General features: G+C 53.5%; 2 protein-coding genes across 2 annotated transcripts; one reads left to right on the forward strand and one right to left on the reverse strand.

The window, feature by feature from the left end:
* Window positions 1-2,241: 2,241 nt before the first annotated feature.
* On the reverse strand, window positions 2,242-6,983 carry CIAO1 (cytosolic iron-sulfur assembly component 1). The gene is made up of 7 exons (XM_005891607.3): window positions 6,711-6,983; window positions 5,749-5,897; window positions 5,182-5,293; window positions 4,983-5,071; window positions 4,535-4,736; window positions 3,360-3,447; window positions 2,242-2,548 (listed from the first exon to the last, which is right to left on the reverse strand). Exons 1-7 carry the CDS (start codon window positions 6,847-6,849, stop codon window positions 2,308-2,310), a joined length of 1,020 nt encoding a protein of 339 aa, XP_005891669.1. The 5' UTR covers window positions 6,850-6,983; the 3' UTR covers window positions 2,242-2,307.
* Window positions 6,984-7,165: 182 nt separating this feature from the next.
* Window positions 7,166-20,216, forward strand: TMEM127 (transmembrane protein 127). The gene is made up of 4 exons (XM_005891606.3): window positions 7,166-7,314; window positions 7,738-8,055; window positions 16,926-17,090; window positions 17,779-20,216. The coding sequence occupies exons 2-4, from the start codon at window positions 7,812-7,814 to the stop codon at window positions 18,084-18,086; spliced, it is 717 nt and encodes a 238-aa protein (XP_005891668.1). The 5' UTR covers window positions 7,166-7,314; window positions 7,738-7,811; the 3' UTR covers window positions 18,087-20,216.
* Window positions 20,217-20,823: the final 607 nt, after the last annotated feature.

Here is a 20,823-nt window from a genome sequence, read left to right on the forward strand (position 1 = left end):
TATGAAGAACAACTTCGAAAACAAATTTTCAGGGAGAACAGCATTTTACATTTTTGTAAATCTCTTTCATGACCAGCTTAATAAGACAGCTGGATTCTCACAACTGTTTCCAAAACCTGTTGTGTGAATTGATGTAAAGCTGACTTCACACAGGTAGGGAGTTGGAAGAAGTTTCTAAATAGGCTTCTCAGATGATATAGGCTATGAGATACGTCACTACACAGGTGGTAGATTCTTAAAGGCAATGTGGATGTGAAACCTTATCAGTGAGCATACTTAGCAAGAGCAACACTTGCATTAAAACCCACTTGCCTCTTACACTTTTAATGAGTCTTGCCCATGAGTGTCTTTGTAACGTGCCTTAGTCACTTGGAAAATGCTCACTCACTAAATTATGCAAATCTTTCTTTAATACACTTCATCATAAATCATGTGTTCCTATCACCACCAATCCCCTCAGAAAAGCCTAAGCATTGAGAAGATGTCAAGCTCCTGATGTCAATATGGGTTTTCACAAATTTGAATTTTTGCTGGAAAGCTTGTTTTATCATTGGCAACACGATCAGTTTCCCTTGAAGTGACAGGCTCATTCCATTCATTTCCCAGAAAATGTCTCCCAGAAAATGTCTCCCAAATAGCCAACTCTAAACACTACAGTTTGCTCGTTCTTGCAAGTAGAGATGGTTACGCCATGGACACGGCTGATGGAGCACGCAACTGCACAACTGCTTTTCCTCAGGACAGCCTCACCTCCGTGTGCAGCATGGCCGCTGCATGCCTGCTTCCGACAGAATGCTGTGTGCTCAAGGGTGGAGATCTAATACAATTTATTTGTATTGGTTCTACTGAGGATGTTTCTCAGTGGAGTTGGCAGTATTTTCACTGAGGGCAAGGCATGGAGACCCGACTGCAGTATCTGGTGCCATTCCCTTGCTTCGGAGGTGCTGACCTCTCTACACGCCCTGAAGCACTCTAGGGATTTCTATTGACTGGCAGGCACATTTTGAGAACCACGGCTCTAGATACTGCCCCAGCTGTCTTCAAAATCTAAGGTCATGATTTCTGTGGTATAAAACTGAACTGAAGGCCATGGCCTTGAGGATGGTCCTCAAGTCAAAACCCACTTGGTCGTGCCTGTCTGAGGACAGCCTGAGACCCCAGCGCTGCCGGCCTGTGCCTGTTTTTCTACCTCTTTCAGCATTATTTCCCTAAGGGGCTGCTTCTTACCACTCACCCCCACTATGGAACTCTAACATGACAGACCAGAGTATTTATGTACTGTGGTTCTTTAGAGGGCACATACTGTCCCTTTAGGATTATTTTGCCCCTCACCCAAGACCCAATTCGGAGAAGGCAATGGCACCCCACTCCAGTACTCTTGCCTGGAAAATCCCATGGATGGAGGAGTCTGGTGGGCTGCAGTCCATGGGGTCGCTAAGAGTCGGACACGACTGAGCGACTTCATTTTCACTTTTCACTTTCACGCATTGGAGAAGGAAATGGCAACCCTCTCCAGTGTTCTTGCCTGGAGAATCCCAGGGACGGTGGAGCCTGATGGGCTGCCGTCTATGGGGTCGCAGAGTCAGACACGACTGAAGCGAATTAGCAGCAGCAGCAGCAGCAGGACCCAATTTTCACCCCCACTAAGACTGTATGACCTGTGGCCAACAGTAACTTGCTGCTAGGGTTCACATTCTCTCCGTTTATTTCTCAGCACTCCCCGACTGTCATCACAGCACCTGGCACAGAAGGTATGCAAGGGTTTCTAAGGGAAAGCAGAGGGGTCTCTTATTCTAACAAACGTACATTAAGGAATTAATTTCAGTACTGGCTGCATGTCTTAAATGCAAGGATTTACCCAGAAACTGGGAAGACAGGGCCTACTTCAGAGAAGGACTCACCATGAAATTCTTTTAAATTGTGAATGTCCCTATAACATAAAATAGGACTTGGGACTCGGATTATTTGTATAAAGCTTATAGTCTCAGAAAGGGCTGAGCTACATCCCTCCTACATAAAGATATAATGATTATAAATAGTATACTTAACCTCTGCTCTCCAATTGAACACTGCCCTAAAGCAAAATCTGCCTTAAGTACAAGGCACAGATATTCTGCAGCTCTTTACCAGGGGCTCCGTGTCAAAGGGGGAAGAGTGAGTGGGCCGGTGGCCCTGAGCCTCTCCCCAAGTCTGAATGCAGGAGGGCCAAATAAAGGAAGGTCAAGGATGCTCCTGGTCCTCTTAGGGACTGGGGAAGTCCGAGGACATTTTCTGGGGAAGCACAATTCTATCCAAAGCCAAAGTGGCTCAGATGCCTTCAGACGGCTGATACTTCCAGAAGGCCAACTCTCCATCGTCACTGCAGGAGGCCAGAAGCCCCCGTTCCTTGGGGTTCCAGGCCACGCAGTTGACATCCTGGGAGTGGGCCTGAGGCACGTGGGCTGTCATCGAGAAGGTGGGCTGCTGCGGGTCTGAGCCGGGATCCTCCTCAAATACTCGGATGGCATCATCCCCACAGGCGGTAGCCAGGGTCCCTGTCAGCTGACACCTGGGGGGTGGGGGGAACAGGTGCGTCGGTGGCGTGCAGGTGGCTCCTCCCTCCCCACCTGGCAAGTCAGGGGCGAGGGGCTGGTGCTAGTCTCAAACTCGAGGACGCAGCTGTAAGTCTCTTACCCTAGAGCCTCTAACAAATGTAGCTGCAAACATCACCCCAAGCTTCAAGTGCTGCCATCTAGGTCTCTTTCCATGTAATTAACCTAAAAAACTACATGTAACTCTGAATTGTACTTTTCTCACTTGGCACAGCAGTTGCCCTGACATGAAGTGTTCCTGACCGTTTTTTTAAACTGATGCGACAGGTCACTTAATTTTACCATACTTAGTCCATTTTTGCTATTTCCAAATGTTTGATAGTATAAATAAAACTTAGATGCACGTCAACTTCTTCAGTTATTTAGGGTTATTTCCTGAGGACAGATTCTCAGGGCCCGAACTGCCCTCTGACCGACTCTCCTATGTGAACGGTATGGCTTTCCTAGGCTCCCTAAGGTAGAAGCAGTGTTACCAAACCATAAAGCCCGAGCCATGAAGCCACAGTTTCAAGAATACATATTTCTGGATGGTTTGATGCCGTGGATGGTATGGAGCTACCCTCAGCCTGGGTCTAAGTCTGTCCCCTGCTCCTGTGAACCCTGGGCCAGCCAGTGCTAAACCAGCATGGAGACAGTCTAGCCTGATCTGATGACATGAGGGTGGCTGCTCTATATCCCCACGTATTCCCAAAGGTGAAAGAGCACCCTGACTTCTCGAAAATCACTAGAATGGGTGGGCAGGGTGGAGGGGAGGAGTGGCGGTCTTACCAAGCGACGTCATAAATGGTCCTGGAGTGGAAGCCTGACAAGGTGCAGACACACTTCCAGCTGGCCTCGGAGCCGCTGCATGCAACCCCTGCGTGACAGACTTCTCTTGAGCCTTGGGCGTATCCATGCCCTGGGCACCTCAGGGGAGAACCTGCCCCGCTGCAGAGGAGACCCTGACTTGCCCTCCCCCATCCGCACCACCTGAGGCCTCATGCTCACTCCTGTCCCCATCCGCCCTGATCTGCCTTAGACACTGCAGCCAGACTGGCATTTTCACACCAGGATTCGGAGAAGGAGACGTCCTGCTCCTCAAAATCCCTTTTGCTACAGACTATGTCTGACAACTTATCCTGCCTTTTTGGAGAAGACTCTTGAGAGTCCTTTGGACAGCAAGGAGATCTAACCAGTCCATCCTAAAGGAAATCAACCCTGAATGCTCATTGGAAAGACTGATGCTGAAGGTGAAGCTCCAATACTTTGGCCACCTGATGCGAAAAACTGACTCACTGGAAAAGACCTTGATGATGGGAAAGACTGAGGGCAGGAGGAGAAGGGGACAACAAGGGATGAGATGGTTGGATGGCATCACTGACTCAATGGACATGAGTTTCAGCAAGCTCTGGGAGATGGTGAAGGACAGGGAAGTCTCACGTGCTACAGTTCATGGAGTTGCAAAGAGTCGGACACGACTTAGTGACTAAACAACATCAGGCACCCAGCCCAACCTACCTTATTTCTCTCCAAACTCCTTATGCCCTATGCTCCATCTACCCTATGCAAATCCCTGTTCCTGGTGTAAACGTAGGCCGCCTTTACTTTCAATGCCTTTGCTCATGTGGTCCTCTTTGCATCTAGAATTTCCTTTTTTTCTTTTGTGGCTATGTCTGGCAACATGTGGGAGCTTAGTTCCCTGACCAGGGATCAAACCAGTGCCCCCTGCATTGGAAGCATGGAGTCTTAACCACCAGAAGTCACAGAAGTCTCTTCTTATGTTAAAATGCTACACATTCCTTTCAGTCTAGGCCCCCTTCCCCAGAGCCTCCCTGGACTCTTCCAGCACTTTCCCTGGAGCCCTCCCACGGCACATCTATGAAGGGCCCAGTTTTCTGTGACTCATCCATGTGTCTCAGCCCCTCCGCAGAGATGGGCCTTCAGCCCCTAGGCTGGGCCCTCACCTTGCTCGTTGCCTGGAAGGTACTGGCGCCAGATGCGCACGGTGCGGTCGTCGCTGCAGGACGCCAGGCGCTGGCCACTGGGGTCAAAGGCCAAGCTCCACACGGTGGACTCGTGGCCTTCGAGGGTGGCGCAGCACACCCAGTCATCCTCTTCCTCCCGGTAGAGCTTCACTGTGTCGTCGTAGCTGGCGGAGGCCAGCAGCTGTAGGGGAGGCCAAGGACAGCACCGTATGTGTGTGTAGGGCCCGGGAGTGTCTGTGGTTCCAAGACTTCTCCCTCCCAGGACAGGACAGTCCCAGGGATGTGCTTTTATAAAGGGACTCACTGACATCTTCTGGTCACAGACAGAGATTCCTGGGAAAGCCAGGTTGAGGCTGAAGAGCAGAAGGCGGCTGGGTACAACCCTCCAACATCACAATTACTTCCCACCAAGACACCTGGCTCTTACCTCCTGGCTTGGGTGCCAAACCACATGCTTGACATCCTGTGTGTGGGAGTTGAGGACACTGACACACTCATACTCGTCCTCTTCATCAACTGTGGAGAAGAAAAGAAGGGGCACACAAGCTGACCGTCAGGGGCACAAGGGTGGGGCGCGGAGACTGGGTGGCAGGCTCCCAAGTGCACCTGGAGGGATCTGGACTCACCTTCCCAGACCCACACACTCTTGTCTCGGCTGCAGGTGGCAAGGAGGTTGCCAGACGGAGCCCAGGCCACTGATTTGACCTCATTTTCATGGCCCTCCAGAGTGGTTACACACTGCGAACAGTGAAGAGGGACTAAAATCAGTGCCAGCTCAGACCCCTGTGGTCCTTGCAAGTCCACTCCCACTGACCCAGGCCGGCTCTGGTTCCTAAACCAGGAACATCCCTGGTGGTCCGGTGGTTAAGAATCAGCCTGCCAGTGCAATGCACACAGGTTCCAACACTGGTCCCCAGAAGCCTCCACACGCCCTGGAGCAACTAAGCCCGTCCACCGCAACTACTGAAGCCCAAGAGCTCTACGCCTTTACTCCGAAGCAAGAGAAGCCACCACAAGGAGAGGTCCACGCACCGCAACAAAGAGCAGCCCCCACTTGCCACAACTGGAGAAAGCCCACGCGAAGCAGCGGAGACTCAGCACAGCCAAAAATAAAATAAATATTAGAATAAAAAAACGTTCCTAAACCAGCTCTGGGGATCAAACAGGCAACAATCCTGGTCCCAACTATTTACCTCAAAGTCATCCTCATTCTTCTTCCAAATGCAAGTGGTGGCATCAAAGCTGGCCGAGGCCAGGTAATTTCCGCATGGAGACCAGGCCACCTTCCGCACGGTGCGCTGGTGGCCTTCACAAAGGACAGATTTGCAGATCCAGCTGTCACCTGAAAGCAGAGGACAGGTCAGGCTCTGGAGCTGGGTGCACAAGAAGGTGCTGAACACTAGCTGTGCCGTTGGGTAACAGGGTCCAGCATCAGAGCCAGGCTGGGGGTCAGAGCTCAGTGAGTGTATTGAACAACAGGCTTTAACTGACTCCAGTTACAGTTACAGAAAGCTGGAGGCATCCTTCTGAAACAAATCTGAGGAATCACCCTCATGATTTAAAATTGTCAAGAGTACCTACATGCGTGCGTGCGTGTGTGTGTGTGTGTGCACCCGCCCTAAGCCACTTCAGTCACCTCTGACTCTTTGCGACCCCATAGACCATAGACTGCCAGGCTCCTCTGTCCATGGAATTTTCCAGGCAAGAATACTGGAGTGGATAGCCATTCCGACCTCCAGGGGATCTTCCTGACCCAGGGATCCAACTGGCCTCTCTTGTGTTGGCAGTTGCCACCTGGTAAATGCCCTCGGGTTAAATTTAAACTTCTTCAACTGCTGCAAATTACTTTGAAGCCTACTTTCTTCCTTCTCTTCTCATGTTCCTGCCTCAGCAACTATCACAATTTCCCCAACAGTTTCAGTCTCTCTATTGACATTTTAGCTTCTAGTAGTTGCTGACTCCTTCACCGGAAAACCCGTTCTCAAAGTGGCTAAGGTTCAACTCTCAGAAAACCCCTCCATCCTCTCCCTCGGCCCGTGACCATCGTCCAGGGTCTGCCTGTCCCGCAGGCTGCGTACTCCCCGAGACTGGCACCCACATCAAGCGCAAGGAGACCCCTTGGCGGCAGGGGTCGTGCAGCGGCATCGGGGCTTACCCTCCCTGCCCCAGATGCGGACGCTGCGGTCGCCACCGCACGAGGCCAGCAAAGTTCCCGCGGGGTTCCAGGCCAGGAACCAGCAGCGGGAGTCCGGGTGCGCCAGGATACGGCTAAGCAGCACCAGCGAGTCCTTCATGGCTGCCCGGCGCAGGAGGAGACAAAAATGAGCAGAGCCAGCCGCTCCGACTGCGGTTCCCACAGAGCAAACCCCTTAGGCCCGACTGCCAGGGTCCACCCTGGAAATGAAGCCCCGCTGCTTCGGCTGCGCTGCCTTCTGGGAGTTGTAGTCGTCCTTTCCCCACCCTACTCCCCCAACCGCGGCCCCACCTCAACGAAAAGCATCGCGGCACGGCCTGGAACTACTAGTCCCGTGAGGCCTTGCGCAGGGAGCCGGCGGCGCGCCCGGGCTGTGTCGCGCGCCGGGAACGGGGCGGGGAGCCGGAGGAGGCGGGGTCAGAGGTGGAGGAAGCCGGAAGTGGATCGGGCCGGGGTCTGTCCGGGCGTTGCGGGTTTGGGCCCTGAGATCTCTCGGGTCGGGGTAACTGAGGAGCCCGTGACCGGGACGGAACGACGCCATCCCGGCACTGAAGCCTGCTGACTGGTGAGGATCAGGAGTCGTTGAGGGGTGGGTCCTATCTGGGCAGAGATCGCACCGCAGAGCGCAGTTCCCAGATCCTGGGTCCCCGATCCTTGCGGCCCAGCTTGGCCCTCTGCCCCTGGGCACCCTCTGGCCAGGACCCCGAGTCCGGCTCTTTCTTCCACCAGTAACGGATACCTCCGCCCCAGCCCCTCTCCCTACTGTATTCTGCCAAGGTCCCGCGGGCCCCCAGCCCTCTCCGGGTCATCGTCTCGCACCTCCGCAGCTCCACTCCGGGGACCCCTTCCCCGCCCCCCGAACCTCTGCAGCTCTCCTGTCTCTGCTCAGCCCTCGGTCCCACCCCCATCCCCTGGGGTCGGCCCTGACCGCCTTCCTCCAGCCTCACCTGCTACGAACCCAGTACGTTGCTCTCCTCCCCCCGGACAGGCAGGCTCTCTGCGCCCCGCGGAGGTCGGCGGCTACCAGCAGCGACCGCTGAGCGACGGCGGGCGGCCCCGGACATGTACGCCCCCGGAGGCGCAGGGCTACCCGGCGGGCGCCGGCGGAGGAGCCCGGGAGGCAGCACTCTGCCCAAGCAGCCGGAGCGTAGTCTGGCCTCGGCCCTGCCGGGTGCCCTGTCCATCACCGCGCTGTGCACCGCGCTCGCCGAGCCTGCCTGGCTGCACATCCACGGTGGCACCTGTTCCCGCCAAGAGCTGGGGGTCTCCGACGTCCTAGGCTACGTGCACCCGGACCTGCTGAAAGGTGAGGGCGCTGCGCGCCAGCCCTCTTCTTTCTGGGCGCCCGGGCATCCTCGGAAGGGTGCGGACTGGAGCTGAGATAGCCTGGGGTAGGCACCTGGTTGAAGGAAACAGCCCATTGCTGCCTGATGTTCTTGCCCACCAGGTGGCTCTGTTTGGGGTCCGGCCCCTCATTAATTCTGATGTTATTCAGCCAAGCACCCACTCCTCAACTCCATGGTAATCTGGACTGCTATTTTCGGCTTCTTTTGGGGGAAGGGCGCTGTATATCAGAGAGAAGATAAGGGTGCTAGGCATCACAATTACCTGTCTCCTTCTAAGGAGCCCGAGATACAGGAAGATTTTTTTTTTTTTTTTTGGTCGGGGCGGGGGGCGGGGTGGTCAGCTTGAGAAAAAGGAACTTTAAAATTTTTAAAGATTTTAAAAGATGTTTGTGAGTTCTGCAGTCTTTGGATTGTTAGAGAAAAAGGGAGTCTACGGTATTTTCAATAACCAGAAGTCAGTTCCATTGCTACCCTCAGTAAAACAATAGGAGTTTGGCTCGTGGAACCCTCACAAGTGTGACGGAATGAGGTAAGTTTGCTTTGTTCATTATGGTGCTTCCCGGCCAGGGAAGCAGAAGAAAGGGGAACCAGACCATCATCTTTACTGGATACAGGGGAGGCCTGTAGCCCATCCTTCCCAGCCCTCCTCTCTGGTAATGAAGGTACAGGCTGTGTGGTGTGGGGGCAGTATTGCACTGCCTGGTTTTTACAGGGAAAATGGTCAGTGGATTGCAAACAGCCCTTATTAACAGCAGAGTTCATTACCCTCAAGGCCTTTTGAACCATTCCTGAAGGTTTTCTCCATGTGCCACTCCTGGCTGTAATTCATTCCAGATGTGTGTTGCCCCATATCTCGGATTCCTGTTCCTGTTAGGTATCTTTAACATTGTCTGTTTAAGGATTCACACTGCCTGGGGTTTGGTGAAAAGGTCAAGTTCTCTTTGAGTGCCTTGGATCATACACCACTTGTGCAGGTTGAGGCTGAAAAGCCCTGTCCTTGTGGCCTAATGTTGTCTTTCTCTGAGAGTTCTCTTGCTGGTTCGCATTTCTCTTGAGTTTTCAAAGCTTTCGAATGATTTTGTAGAGAACAGGATGGGGGCTTCTGGTTTATTTCCAGGTATCACCGTGATGATAGCTTTCAGTGTGTTGGCTTACTAAGACCTATGGGCTTCGCTGGTGGCTCAGATAGTAAAGAATCCACCTGCAATGCAGGAGACCCAGGTTCGATTCCTGGATGGGGAAGATCCCCTGGAGAAGGAAATGGCAGCCCACTCCAGTATTCCTGCCTGGGAAATACCATGGACAGAGAAGCTCACAGGCTACATTTCCTGGGGTCACAGAGAGACATGACTTAGCAACTAACACTAACACTTACCCACAGGATGGAGACCACGTGCTATGCAGCTTTCTCTGTGGCAAAAAGCCCATCAAGCTTGAGTCGAGTCAGGGTGACTTTTCTGTTAGCACGTTCCCCAGAACTTGCCTTGAGGCACAGCTGCCACTTTGCACCGCTTCATCCAGACCTTGCAGTTGATCCCCTTGGTGGTCAGTATTTCAGGTGCTTGGTGTCGCATCAAAACCGGGAGTGTACGTGCATGCTCAGTCGTGCCCTACTTTTTGTAACCCCACGGACTGTAGCCTGCCAGGCTCCTCAAGAATACTGGAGTGGGTTGCCATTTCCTTCTCTAGGGAATCTTCCCGACCCAGGGATTGAACCCAAATCTCCTGTATCTTCTCCATTGGCAGGTGGATTCTTTACCACTAGCTTCCTGGAAAGCCCCCAAGCTGAAAGGGAATTCATGATGCCTCTCTATTTCAGATCGTTCCTAGGAAGGCTTGTAAAATTCCTGCGATGGAGGGAGGGGCCCATCTGATTCCATGTCTTCATTCCAAAGGTCCAGGAAACTGTGTCTCAGAGAAGTGAAATGATCTCTGCAGGGGCACACAGCTGGGAACGGCAGAGTTGAGTGCACCTCACTTTTGACATCAGTATAAAGTGATGCCATCTCGTTATGTTTGCTTTACTTTAGCTGTCGTAAGGAATGACCTCACGATGGTTTATCTCACTTTGGCCTACATCCTTGTCAAAGGCACATCAAAAATAAATTATTGGTTCTGTTCTCCTCTGTTCACACACGTATCTACCTTTTCTGAGAAATTATCCAAGCTGGATTTTGTCTTTTATAAGGCAGGTCGCCTCCACCTTTACATGGTGCCTGCCCGTCCATGTGTTTAGGGGTCTCAGCCCACGAATGGTTTCAGCCTGGTTTACCTTGGTCTCGGCGGCCATTGCAAGCTGGGAGCGCTTGGTGTCCCGTAACAAAGCTGACAGTGCTGCCTCATGAGCTGTCACAGAAGGTGGTAAAGAATCTGAAGGTCCCTGATTGCTTCTTCTTGGTGCGTGCTTAGTTGTTCAGTCATGTCTGACTCTCTGTGACCCCATGGACTGTAACCCGCCAGGCTCCTCTGTCCACGGGATTCTCCAGTCAAGAATACTGGAGTGGGTTGTCATTTCCTTCTGCAGGGGATCTTCCCAACCCAGGGATCGAACCCAGGTCTCCTGCATTGCAGGTGGATTCTTTACCTTCTGGTCCACCAGGGAAGCCTCCTTCTTCTCTGTACCAGTTGGCTTTTGGGTGCCCGCTGGGCCTTCAGTCGTTTGCTACTCTGTAGGGCTGTGCCAAGCCTCAGGGTCTAGCAGAAATCCTAGTGTGGAAGCCTCGCTATTCCCCATCTCAGGAGAGGCCAGAGCTGTGGGGTACAGGCCTCGTGCCTGTGGGTGCTTCCAGACGGAGAGCAGACCCTGCCAGGTCTCTGCAGGTGATGGGGAGTGGAGCGGGCCAACAGGCTTTGGCATGATGCCTTCCCGTTTCTTGGCCCCTTGCCTGAGTACCAGGCATCACACTAAGCACCTTTCATGCCTGGCTATAGTGTCACCTAAACGACTTCTTTATTTGGTAGGTAACTATCATCACCCCCGTCATACACACACAAACACTCTCAGGTCTCGGGCCCAGGCTGGTCTCTTGCTAAGGGGCACCCAGCTGCTCCGAGTGGCATGGACTCCACCCTCACCACTGCGCCTCAGTGCACACTAGACTGTTCCTCCGTCCGAGCTGTCCCGGGCCTCTTACTTCCCCATTCTGGCTGAGTTTTTCTCACAAGCCCAGGCAAAACTATGTTTTTTATTCCTCTTCCCCTCTCATTGCTGGGCTGAGTCAAAGCCCATCATCCTCTCTCATTCCCAGAGCCCTGAAGGCTTTTACAAACGCCACGGCTTGAAAGATCCTGTTGGGAATTCCTCTGCTCCCCGGGGCTGCCCCCTTCTCACACAGCTCTTCAGCCTGGGCCAGGGGGCCAGAGACATGCCCAGACCTCTGGTGGCCCCCAACAAGGCAGCCCAGATAACCATTCCTTCTGAGCCTCAAGCCCTCTCTGCCCCTCAAGTGTGCCCAGCAAGGGGGCAGCCAGGACCAGAGGCTCAGGAAACATCTCTGGAGAATGAGGGAGTGTAAGATGTGAAGTTGGGGGGATCATGATTGACAGCAAGCCATGGGAAGGTCAAGGGCCTTCTGGGAAGGGCTGGCGTGTCTGAGGGGTGGTGACCAATGCAGCTGGCATTTCCAGATCCTGTAGGGGCATATCCTTGGAGGCAGCTTGGCCAGGACCCTTGGGATCTGTGGGACGACCCAGCTGGGCAGTGGAGGGCCCTCTTGGAGTCTTGTGTCAGAAGTCTTGTCTGGAAGCTAAAAAGTCAAGAGTAGGGTGCAGCTGTATAAAGTGGGTGGATGAATGCTGGAAGGACTGACTCAAGGACTCCAGTGAGGGGGGAATAGGAGAAGGAACAGAAGGGAACTGGCGAGAAGCCACTAGAAGCTTCCTGCCTGCTGCCTCTCTGGGTCAGGAGGGGATGAGAGCCATGGGCAGGTAGACAGGAAGAGCAGGGGCCTTCCAAACAAATCCAGCCCAGTGACTCACCAATGACCTTGGGCAAAGTCAGGTCTGTGGGATCCTATTACACAGCAGCTGCCTTCTTCCCCGGTGACTGGAGGGGACAGGCAAGCAATGGTTACCGAAGTAAACAGGCCACAGCACAACTGGAGCACAGGGTGCATTCAGTCTGACCAGGGTGTAGTGGATGCGGCGCTGGTGGGATCTAAATTCAGCTCCACCTGCCATTTCTCTTCATAAATAAAACAACATACACACAGCATTTGAGGATGGGCTTCTTTTAGGCAGCCCTCTCAACAAAGCAGATATTCATTGCCCTCCCTGCCACACCGATGTCTGGCAGGGGAGGAGAGAAAGGGACATTGAGATCCCGACCCCAGGAGAGCCTGAGCAGGGTTCCAAGGAGGGCTGGGGTAACGCTGCCTGTCTCTGGTGTGTGCTCTGAGACCCTCTGATGAGAGCACCGCGGGGGCGTGGGGCAGGGCTCTGGGGTATCTGTCAGCATCACTCCAAGGGAAGCTTCCATTGGCTTTCCCCCTTGACCCGGAAGGTTTGCTCAGAACTTTAGAGTGGAGAAAAGCATAAAGCAGTCAGGTGGAAACAAAACCTATTTGAACTGTGGGTGCAAAGCCCCTTCTCTGAACCATGTCATCACCCCCGTGGTGCTGATCCTCTAGCCCCCACTGGCTGATGTGCATGGACGGGGCAGTTCTTGGTGTTGGGAGGAAAGGCATGCCAAGGAAGACACTGCTGTGGCCACCCAGCACAGAGGGAGTGGGGCTGCTCCTTCCTGGCACTTCGGGGTCTGGCTGCCCTCAAGGGCCCCTGTGCAGATGGGGCAGGTGTCATTGCTTCCATTGACAGGTGAGCGGGCAGATGTCAAGGCCAACTTGCTCGAGGTGATGCATGACCTGTGGTGGGACTGAGACTGGGTGCCCAGTTTATATGCCTTCTGCTTTTTTTTTTTTTTTTAAATATTTCTTTGTTTGGCTGCACCAGGTCTTGGTTGCAGCATGCGAGTCTTTTAAGTCGTGGCATGTGGGATCTAGTTCCCTGACCAGGAATTGAACCCAGGCCCTCTGTGGTGGGAGCTCGAAGTCTTAGCCACTGGGCCACGAGGGAAGTCCCCTGCCTTCTGCTTTTAAGAGTCAAGACTCTGGCCTTCCCTGATGGCCAAGTGGAAAAGAATCCACGTGCCAATGCAGGAGACACGGGTTCGATCCCTGATCCGGGAAGATCCCACCTGCCATATGCCACAACTACTGAGCCTGTGCTCTAGAGCCCGGGAGCTGCAACTGCTGAAGCCCAAGGCCTTAGGCCCATGCTCTGCAACACAAGATGGCACCGCAGTGAGAAAAGCCCAGGCGCCACGAGAATAGCCCCTGCTCGCTGCAAGAGGAGAAAAGCCCGCACACGGCAACGAAGACTCAGAGCAACCAAAAATAAATAAATAAAAGTACACAGTATATGTATTTTTTTAATTAAAAAAAAAAAAAAAAAGAACCAGGCTCTGATGGTTGCTGAAGCTTAGACCACACCCAACAGGTTTGGCCCAATAATTCCCAGGAGGAGCTCCATTTATTGCTTAACAACCCAAACCTTTTTGGCCTAGAAGAGATTTCATGCTTCCAGCTGTTTCCGTAGTGAGCTCAGCGGCCACTCGTGCTGACGGGGCTCTGCCAGCATCCACGGTCCTTTTTGACTTCTCACTCAAATCCAGCTCTTCAGGATTTGATCGATTAGCTCCATCGGGGAAATGTAAAGCGGCTGACTCTGGTGCTTGGTGATGGTGAGCATCACAGTGCGAGGGAGCCTGACACTGGTTCGCAGCCTAGCTCTGTGCTGTGTGTGACCTGCAGGAAGTCACAACCTCTTGGAGCCTCTGATTCCTCATCTGAACCGGATGACGAATCCCCTGGAGTGGAGTGAGGCTTAACTAAGATAACATTTGCCCCACCTGTGCCCGCAGGCAGGCATCCCTGGAGGGCAACGCAAGAAACTGCCAACAAGGAAGCTGAGAGGCTTCCCTGGAGGTCCAGCGGTTCAGACACTGCACCTCCACTGGAGGGGCTTGGATTCAATCCCTGCTTGGGGACTAAGATCCCGCATGCCATATGGTGGGGCCAAAATAAATTAAAAAAAAAAAGATGTTTATCTCTTGGGAGGGGCAGCTGAACATCTGTGAAAGTCTTCCTTGTGACTGAAATAAGGATATTCTGAAACATAAGGCCCCTGGACGTGTGTAAAGGATCCTGTACGTTGTAAAAGGATGCTAATACAGTGGACATCCTGTAGTCACTATGCCACCAAAGAAAGGATCTCTGAAGCCCTGGTGTTCCATTTTTCAGTTGAAACTAGTTGTTAAATTAAAACCGAGTAGCACAATTAAAGCATCACTCAGAGGGCCTGGCCATGTTGAGTAATGTGGGAGGAATCTGAACTCAGCCTGCTGCAGAGCAGAGTGTGATGTAAACCCTTCCACCCTGCTGCTCAGAAGTTATTCTTGGGGGCACTAGAACAATACTTGCATCCTGCCGGGTCCCTGCCGTGTGCTACGTGGACCCCTGGAACTGTGGCGTAGAGCTTTTAGCAACGTTCACAGTGCAGCCAGGACACGGCCCGTGTCTGGGAGCTTTTGTTTCAGAGAGGCCCTGTGGGCTTCTAGACTCCTTCAGGCCCGCAGGGCCAGAGTAAGTGAAGGCTGGACCTTGTTGCTGGCAGAGCTTAGGCACAGGCAGGCCTCCTGGCAGCAGGCGATCACCCAGGCTGGATGAGTGGGCTCCAAACAGATGGTCAGCTGACAGGAGAGTGACAGATAGCTCTGAGGGCAGCTTGGCAGGTGACCTGAAGCCAGATCAAGGCATATGAGTCATGTGGGCTCAGCCAACATCTGCCTGGCGAATTTTGTGCCCGAGGCAGAAGTGTGCGCTGTCACAAAGGCCCAGGTCCCCTGGGTATCTGGTCTGGTTTTTCTGTGGGAGGCCAGGCCTCAGGCCAGGTGACCCCATGAGGCTAGTCAACGTCTGGTGATTCCAGTCAGCTTGATTGAGCTCAGGTGCCCTCCCCAGCTTTTGGACTCTTCCTTTGGATCCAGTGTTTCCTGGAGTGTAAGGCTCAAGCCGCCTGTGCCGCTTGTGGCAATTCAGATTCCCAGGCCCTGCTCCAAACCAAGAGCTCAGATCCTCTGCAGCTTGGGCACATGCTCTCAGCCAGCACTCTGCTGTTTCTCTGTGCACCTGAGAGGGATAACCACCATCCCACAGCCTCTTGGCCTGAGATCCAAACTCAGGAAAGGAGTGGACAGTGTAAATCTCGTCAGCCCTTTTCAAAATTTTCCAAGTCCATTTTGGTGATCCATGGTCTAAATAAAAGAAGAACTTGCTGGTGGCTGAATAGGGGAAGTTAAGGCCCATTTTCTACTTTTTATCAAAGCTTAAAATGGTTTCTTTTTGGATCAGCCTTTATCCTGTCTGTGTTTCTAGAACTGTGGCAGGTTGCATAGATATCAAAGGGAACTGACAGTGCAGTCTAGATGGAATAAAAAAAAATATTTTTTTAAAGAAAGCAAGAACGATGTTGAAGTCCCAGAAGAACATGTAGGCTGCTCGCTGTGTCTGGTGTGCAGTTGTCGTCCTGGGGTCTTTCACCAGGACCCTGGGGCCTCCTCACTCTTTGAACGTTGAGTCTCCTGTTTTAGCATCTTCCTTTTTCTTGGTCCCTTCCCTCGTTTTTGCTAGAGCGAGCAGCCCCCAAAGGCTTTGCCCTCATTTTAGAAGGTATTCGGTGCTGTCAGCTTCTGAACCTTTCACGCTTTTGTGGTATAAATCTGCTTCTTAGCTTTTCCCATTTCTGGCTTATACTTCAGCTTATCTCTTGTGTCAAGTCCATTCTAGTTCTGAGACCCTTTACTTCCCAGTTTTCAGAATTCTGTTTTGCCCTTCCTCTCTTTGTGCAGGTCTAGGTCTTAAAAATTTTTTTTTGTTTTAGTAGGATTTGGGGAGGAGCAAAAATAAATAAGGAGGTCCAGTCTACCAGATTTCCTCATGTATTTAGTTCTCGCTTGTAATTCTATGGTTCTCTAAGCTGCTTCAGCTTCTTTTTTATTTATTTACTTATTTTGGCCACACTGTGTGGCATGTGGGATCTTAGTTCCCTAACTAGGGATCAAACCCATGCCCCCTGCAGTGAAAGCACAGAGTCTTAACTGCTAGACAGACAGGGAAGTCCCTTCAGTGTCTTTTTGAGTGAAAAAGAGGACGGAGTGACTGGATAGAGAATGGACTCAAAGGGGACTCTGGCCCTTGTCCCTTTGGCTGTCTCAGCTCAGAAGTCAAGGGGCTTCTCCTGCCAGCTGGAAGCACACTTTAGCAGAATGGGTTAATATGTCACATTAATTCTCAGAGTCTTTAAAGATGATTAGAACAGCGTGGCAAGTACAGTTAACCCTTGAACAACAATGGGGTTAGGGATGGTGACCCTCCCAGCAGTTGAAAATCATGTATGACTTATGTAATTTATAGTTGACCTCTGGATCTGTGATTCCACGTCTCAGATTTAACCAACTCTGATTGTATAGTACTCTTGAGAAACAATCCATATATGAGTGGACCCTCATATTGTTCAAGGGTCCACTGTCCACTGAAGTCGGGTGCTGCACTTGGACTAGTCCCGAGGGGGAAGGGGGAAGGACTCGAGGCTCATGGGAGCAGTGACCCAGCAGTCCTGTCTGCTAATAGAGGATCCTCCCCCTTCTTTGCAGATTCCCTGGGTCCTCTCCTAGCTCCCCTGGATTGTGGTGTGGGGAGAACTCCTCCCAGGTGGGGACTTCCTGCCCCAGGGTGTTCCTGGGAGCCCTGAGGATTTGGTTCTTCCCCTGCAGACTTCTGCATGAATCCCCAGACAGTCCTGCTCCTGCGGGTCATCGCCGCCTTCTGCTTCCTGGGCATCCTGTGCAGCCTCTCTGCGTTCCTTCTGGATGTCTTCGGGCCCAAGCATCCCGCCCTGAAGATCACCCGTCGCTATGCCTTCGCCCACATCCTCACGGGTAAGCCTGGGCCACTCCCAGTGTGGAACTGACTGCCACGGGGCTGGGGCATCCTGTCTGGAGTCGCAAGTGGGGACCGAGGGCTTTCCACGCGCAGACAGTTCCTGCTGCTCGTTCCAGCTATGGCCTTTCACAGAGGGGCGGCATGGGGCAGCAGGGCAGACCCACTCGGCTGAGCCGGAGGGAGCAAATGTTGTTAGAACTTCTAAGAGCTGTCATCATTCTCCAAGAATGGGATCTGAAGCTCGGCTGGGCTCATGGGGCCCAGAAGGAGCCAGAGAGGAAACACTGTGTCTCCCTGGAACGCACGGTTTCAGATTCCCTCTCCTCACCATTCCTGTAGACCAGGCTGCTCTGCTGGTAAAAGGCTTCTCTTGTCCCTCATGACGGGGCTGCTGTGTTGATTTGACCTGGGTTAGTACTGACTCTGATACCTATTCCTCTTAGGCATCCAATGACCTCCAGCAGGCCTAGCAGCCCAATTCCGAATTCTTAAGACAGAGAGAATCTGACCGGCCTCGGCAGGGTCAGGCCTCTGTCCCCAACCCTGGCCATACGAGCTCCCCGGCACTGGGTGTGGGGGCAGGCAGCTTCTCTGAGAATGGGGTTTGGGTGGGAAGGCTGCAGCTGGTTCAAGCACCCAGGCTGCGGGGTGCCTGCCAACCCCCTTTTCCCTCTGTCCCCCCAGTCCTGCAGTGTGCCACAGTCATCGGCTTCTCTTACTGGGCTTCCGAACTCATCCTGGCCCAGCAGCAGCAGCATAAGAAGTACCACGGGTCCCAGGTTTACGTCACCTTTGCCGTTAGCTTCTACCTGGTGGCTGGCGCTGGCGGGGCCTCCATCCTGGCCACAGCGGCCAACCTCCTGCGCCACTACCCCACGGAGGAGGAGGAGCAAGCGCTGGAGCTGCTCTCGGAGATGGAGGAGAACGAGCCCTACCCGGCAGAGTACGAGGTCATCAACCAGTTCCAGCCGCCCCCGGCCTATACACCGTAGTGCCCACCGTGGGCTTTGGTCCTGGGCCGCCCTCCCCACTCTACAGCGCCGCCCCCACCCAGAGGTGCTCCTTTCCCCAGCAGGTCTCACTGGTAGGATCCTGACCACCGCCACCAACCTTCCCCGGGAGAGGCTCTACCTTTGGGGCTGTTCCTGGATCCCCACTCTCGAAACCTGGGGTTCACTGATTTTAGATAACACACTCTTTTCCCTCTTGAACCTGCCTCTCCCTCCACGGTCACTAGTCATTACCAACCAGGGACGGTCATACACGTTTCCCCCTTTGTGGGCCTGATCTCTGAGGCTGAGATTTTTCCCTGGGGTGCTGTTAGCAGTGGACAGTCCATGATGGAAGAAGCATCCCTGGAGCTCAAGAGAAAGGGGACCATGCCCCGCAGGCTCGCCTTGTAGCTGTCCCCATGTGTCCCCTAGCGGTAACTCTGGACCCAGCCCCTCTCCCGCCCCTTCTGGGAAAACCCAGCACAGGGCCGCCCGCTCTGTGGATTTCTCTGCACTTTAGTCTTTGGACTGCCCGTCACATGGGTCCTGTTTTTGCGGGAAGAAGGGGTGGCCTCCAGGAAGCAGAGCACCTGCCCGCCCCGCCCATCCCTGCTGGTGGCCCGAGACCCGGTGGGGACAGTGGGTCTCCTGAGGCCTGGAAAGGACCAGTGTGAAGAGGGCCGCATCTCCCCAGCCCCATCACCTCTTAAAATGTGAGTGGTTTTAAAAGGGAAAAACAGCCAAGCAACACCACCAATACTCTCTTTTTAAACTAGTGATGAGAACGTCGTCTGTTGATCCCATTCCTTCTGGCCCTGCAGCGTTTGGGGCCACTGTCCCTTCCAGTCCCTGGCCATTGCTCCCCGAATCTCTCCCGACAGAATGCAGCCCTCCTCCGTCCCCCTCTCCCTGCCTCCCAGTGACCGTGGCCCCTGGGGGCCTTCCTGTGGGACCCAGAGCTGCATCATTGCCCGGCGGTGGGCTGAGGACTGTGGCCTGGCTGGCTGGCCAGCGTGGTGCTCCTCAGGACTGCAGCGCTGAGACATAACCTGGCCTCCAAGTAGAAACAGGGGCTGCAGCAGGGCAGGAAGCCCACCGCCCTCCACATAGGAACCACAACCAGGGGACCCCAGCTGCGTGAGGCGTCAGAGCCGCCTGGTCAAGACGAGCAGACCTGCCTGTGTCCTTCAAGCTCGGCGGGTCCCCTGGACTGTGACTCGGGGTGATGGTTTGCTGCACACCCCCTCCCCTTCTTGAATGTACTCTGGTCTCACAGTGCGCTACCAGCTCTTTCTTGCCCGGCCGTCACCGGCTGTCCTGTTTGCCACACATGGCCCTGGATCAGCTGAGTTTTCTGCCCTGAGACCTGGGGCATCAAGTGGGAGAAATCTGAGCGCTTCGGTGCGGATCCAGATGGCCACGCTTCTTGGGAATCAGTGTCCAGGGTTGAGCAGAAAAGCAGACAGATCTTTGTGTCCTTCACAGGCCATAGACAGAGTAAGACTGGAGAACGGACACCATCGTTGACCTGTGGATCAAAGGGACTGCCATGTCCCCTGTCCTTCCATGGCCAGACTGCCCACAGGTGTCTGGGCAGATGTCCGTGTGGGCGGTGAAAGCCGTGCCTGTGCCTGAGTGAGCGGCCTCCTGGGGCTCAGTGTGATGCCAGAGCGTCCCATGGCGACTCACACTCTTCCGGACTTTTCTCTCAGGCAAGAATGCGTGATACCTGAGCACAGTCATGGAGCTCAAATCAGTCTCATCTTGCTGTAACGTGCGAGTTTGTCTTTGGAGGATTTCCAGGGTGCAGACAGCTCTCTCTGACCCTGGGGGTCTGAGCTGGCAGACAGGAGACCGGGCACTGAACACGCATGCCAAAGTGACCGGTCATCTCACGAGGACCCACACCCAGGACCCTGTGAGCCGTTCCACGTGGTTCAGAATCCAGTTTTTATTCGCTCCCCAAGCCTCTAGCCTTTCTTTCTCTTTCCCTTGCCCTCCTGACACTGATAGTTGTCATATAAACTCCCCTGGTTGTGTTTTTTTGTTTTCCTAGAAAAAAAAATTAAAAAGCAAAACAAAACAAAAAACCAGAAACCACAAATAAGAATGCAGTTGCCAGTGGCTCCCTGTCATTTTTCTGTCCCAGTTTCCCCAATTTGGTTTGTTCCCTGCCTGTGGGAGAAGCAGGAGAAATTGAAGAAGGGAGTTCCCCGGCGGTCCTGTGACTGGGACTCCACACTTCCACTGCAGGTGCACAAGTTCAGTCCCTAGTCAGGAAACTAAGATCCTCTGTGGCATGGCCACACACACACACAAAACAAATTGAGGAAGTGTGCCATAATTTTTAAAAAGTTAGAAGGAACTTGACCCTGCTTGTTCCATGCGAGGCATCCGCACCTAAACAGTCCTCTAATCCTGACAGCTTCCACCCCGAGGTTCCAAGGCTGGGAACCAAGGATGCCTCCCCCCAGGTCTTGACTTCAGACCCTGAGCTCTTCCCTCTATATCCCGTGAGCTGCAGAAGAGCATGGCTTCAGAAGTCCAGCCCTTGTGTGCACAGACTTCAGGGCCAGGACTCGCAGAAGAAGATGCACGTTCTTTAGAAGCCATGGGGAATGATCCCTGATGGTTCCCCACGTTCCCTTTATCCATTCACAGTGTCAGCTGGCACCCGGGCCCCAGTGTGCATCACAGCGACAGAGCTCAGGGCTCCCTGGAAGGAGCAGCCCACTTG

This window comes from Bos mutus, chromosome 11, assembly GCF_027580195.1.
Source record: "Bos mutus isolate GX-2022 chromosome 11, NWIPB_WYAK_1.1, whole genome shotgun sequence".
Taxonomy (NCBI): Eukaryota; Metazoa; Chordata; class Mammalia; order Artiodactyla; family Bovidae; genus Bos; species Bos mutus.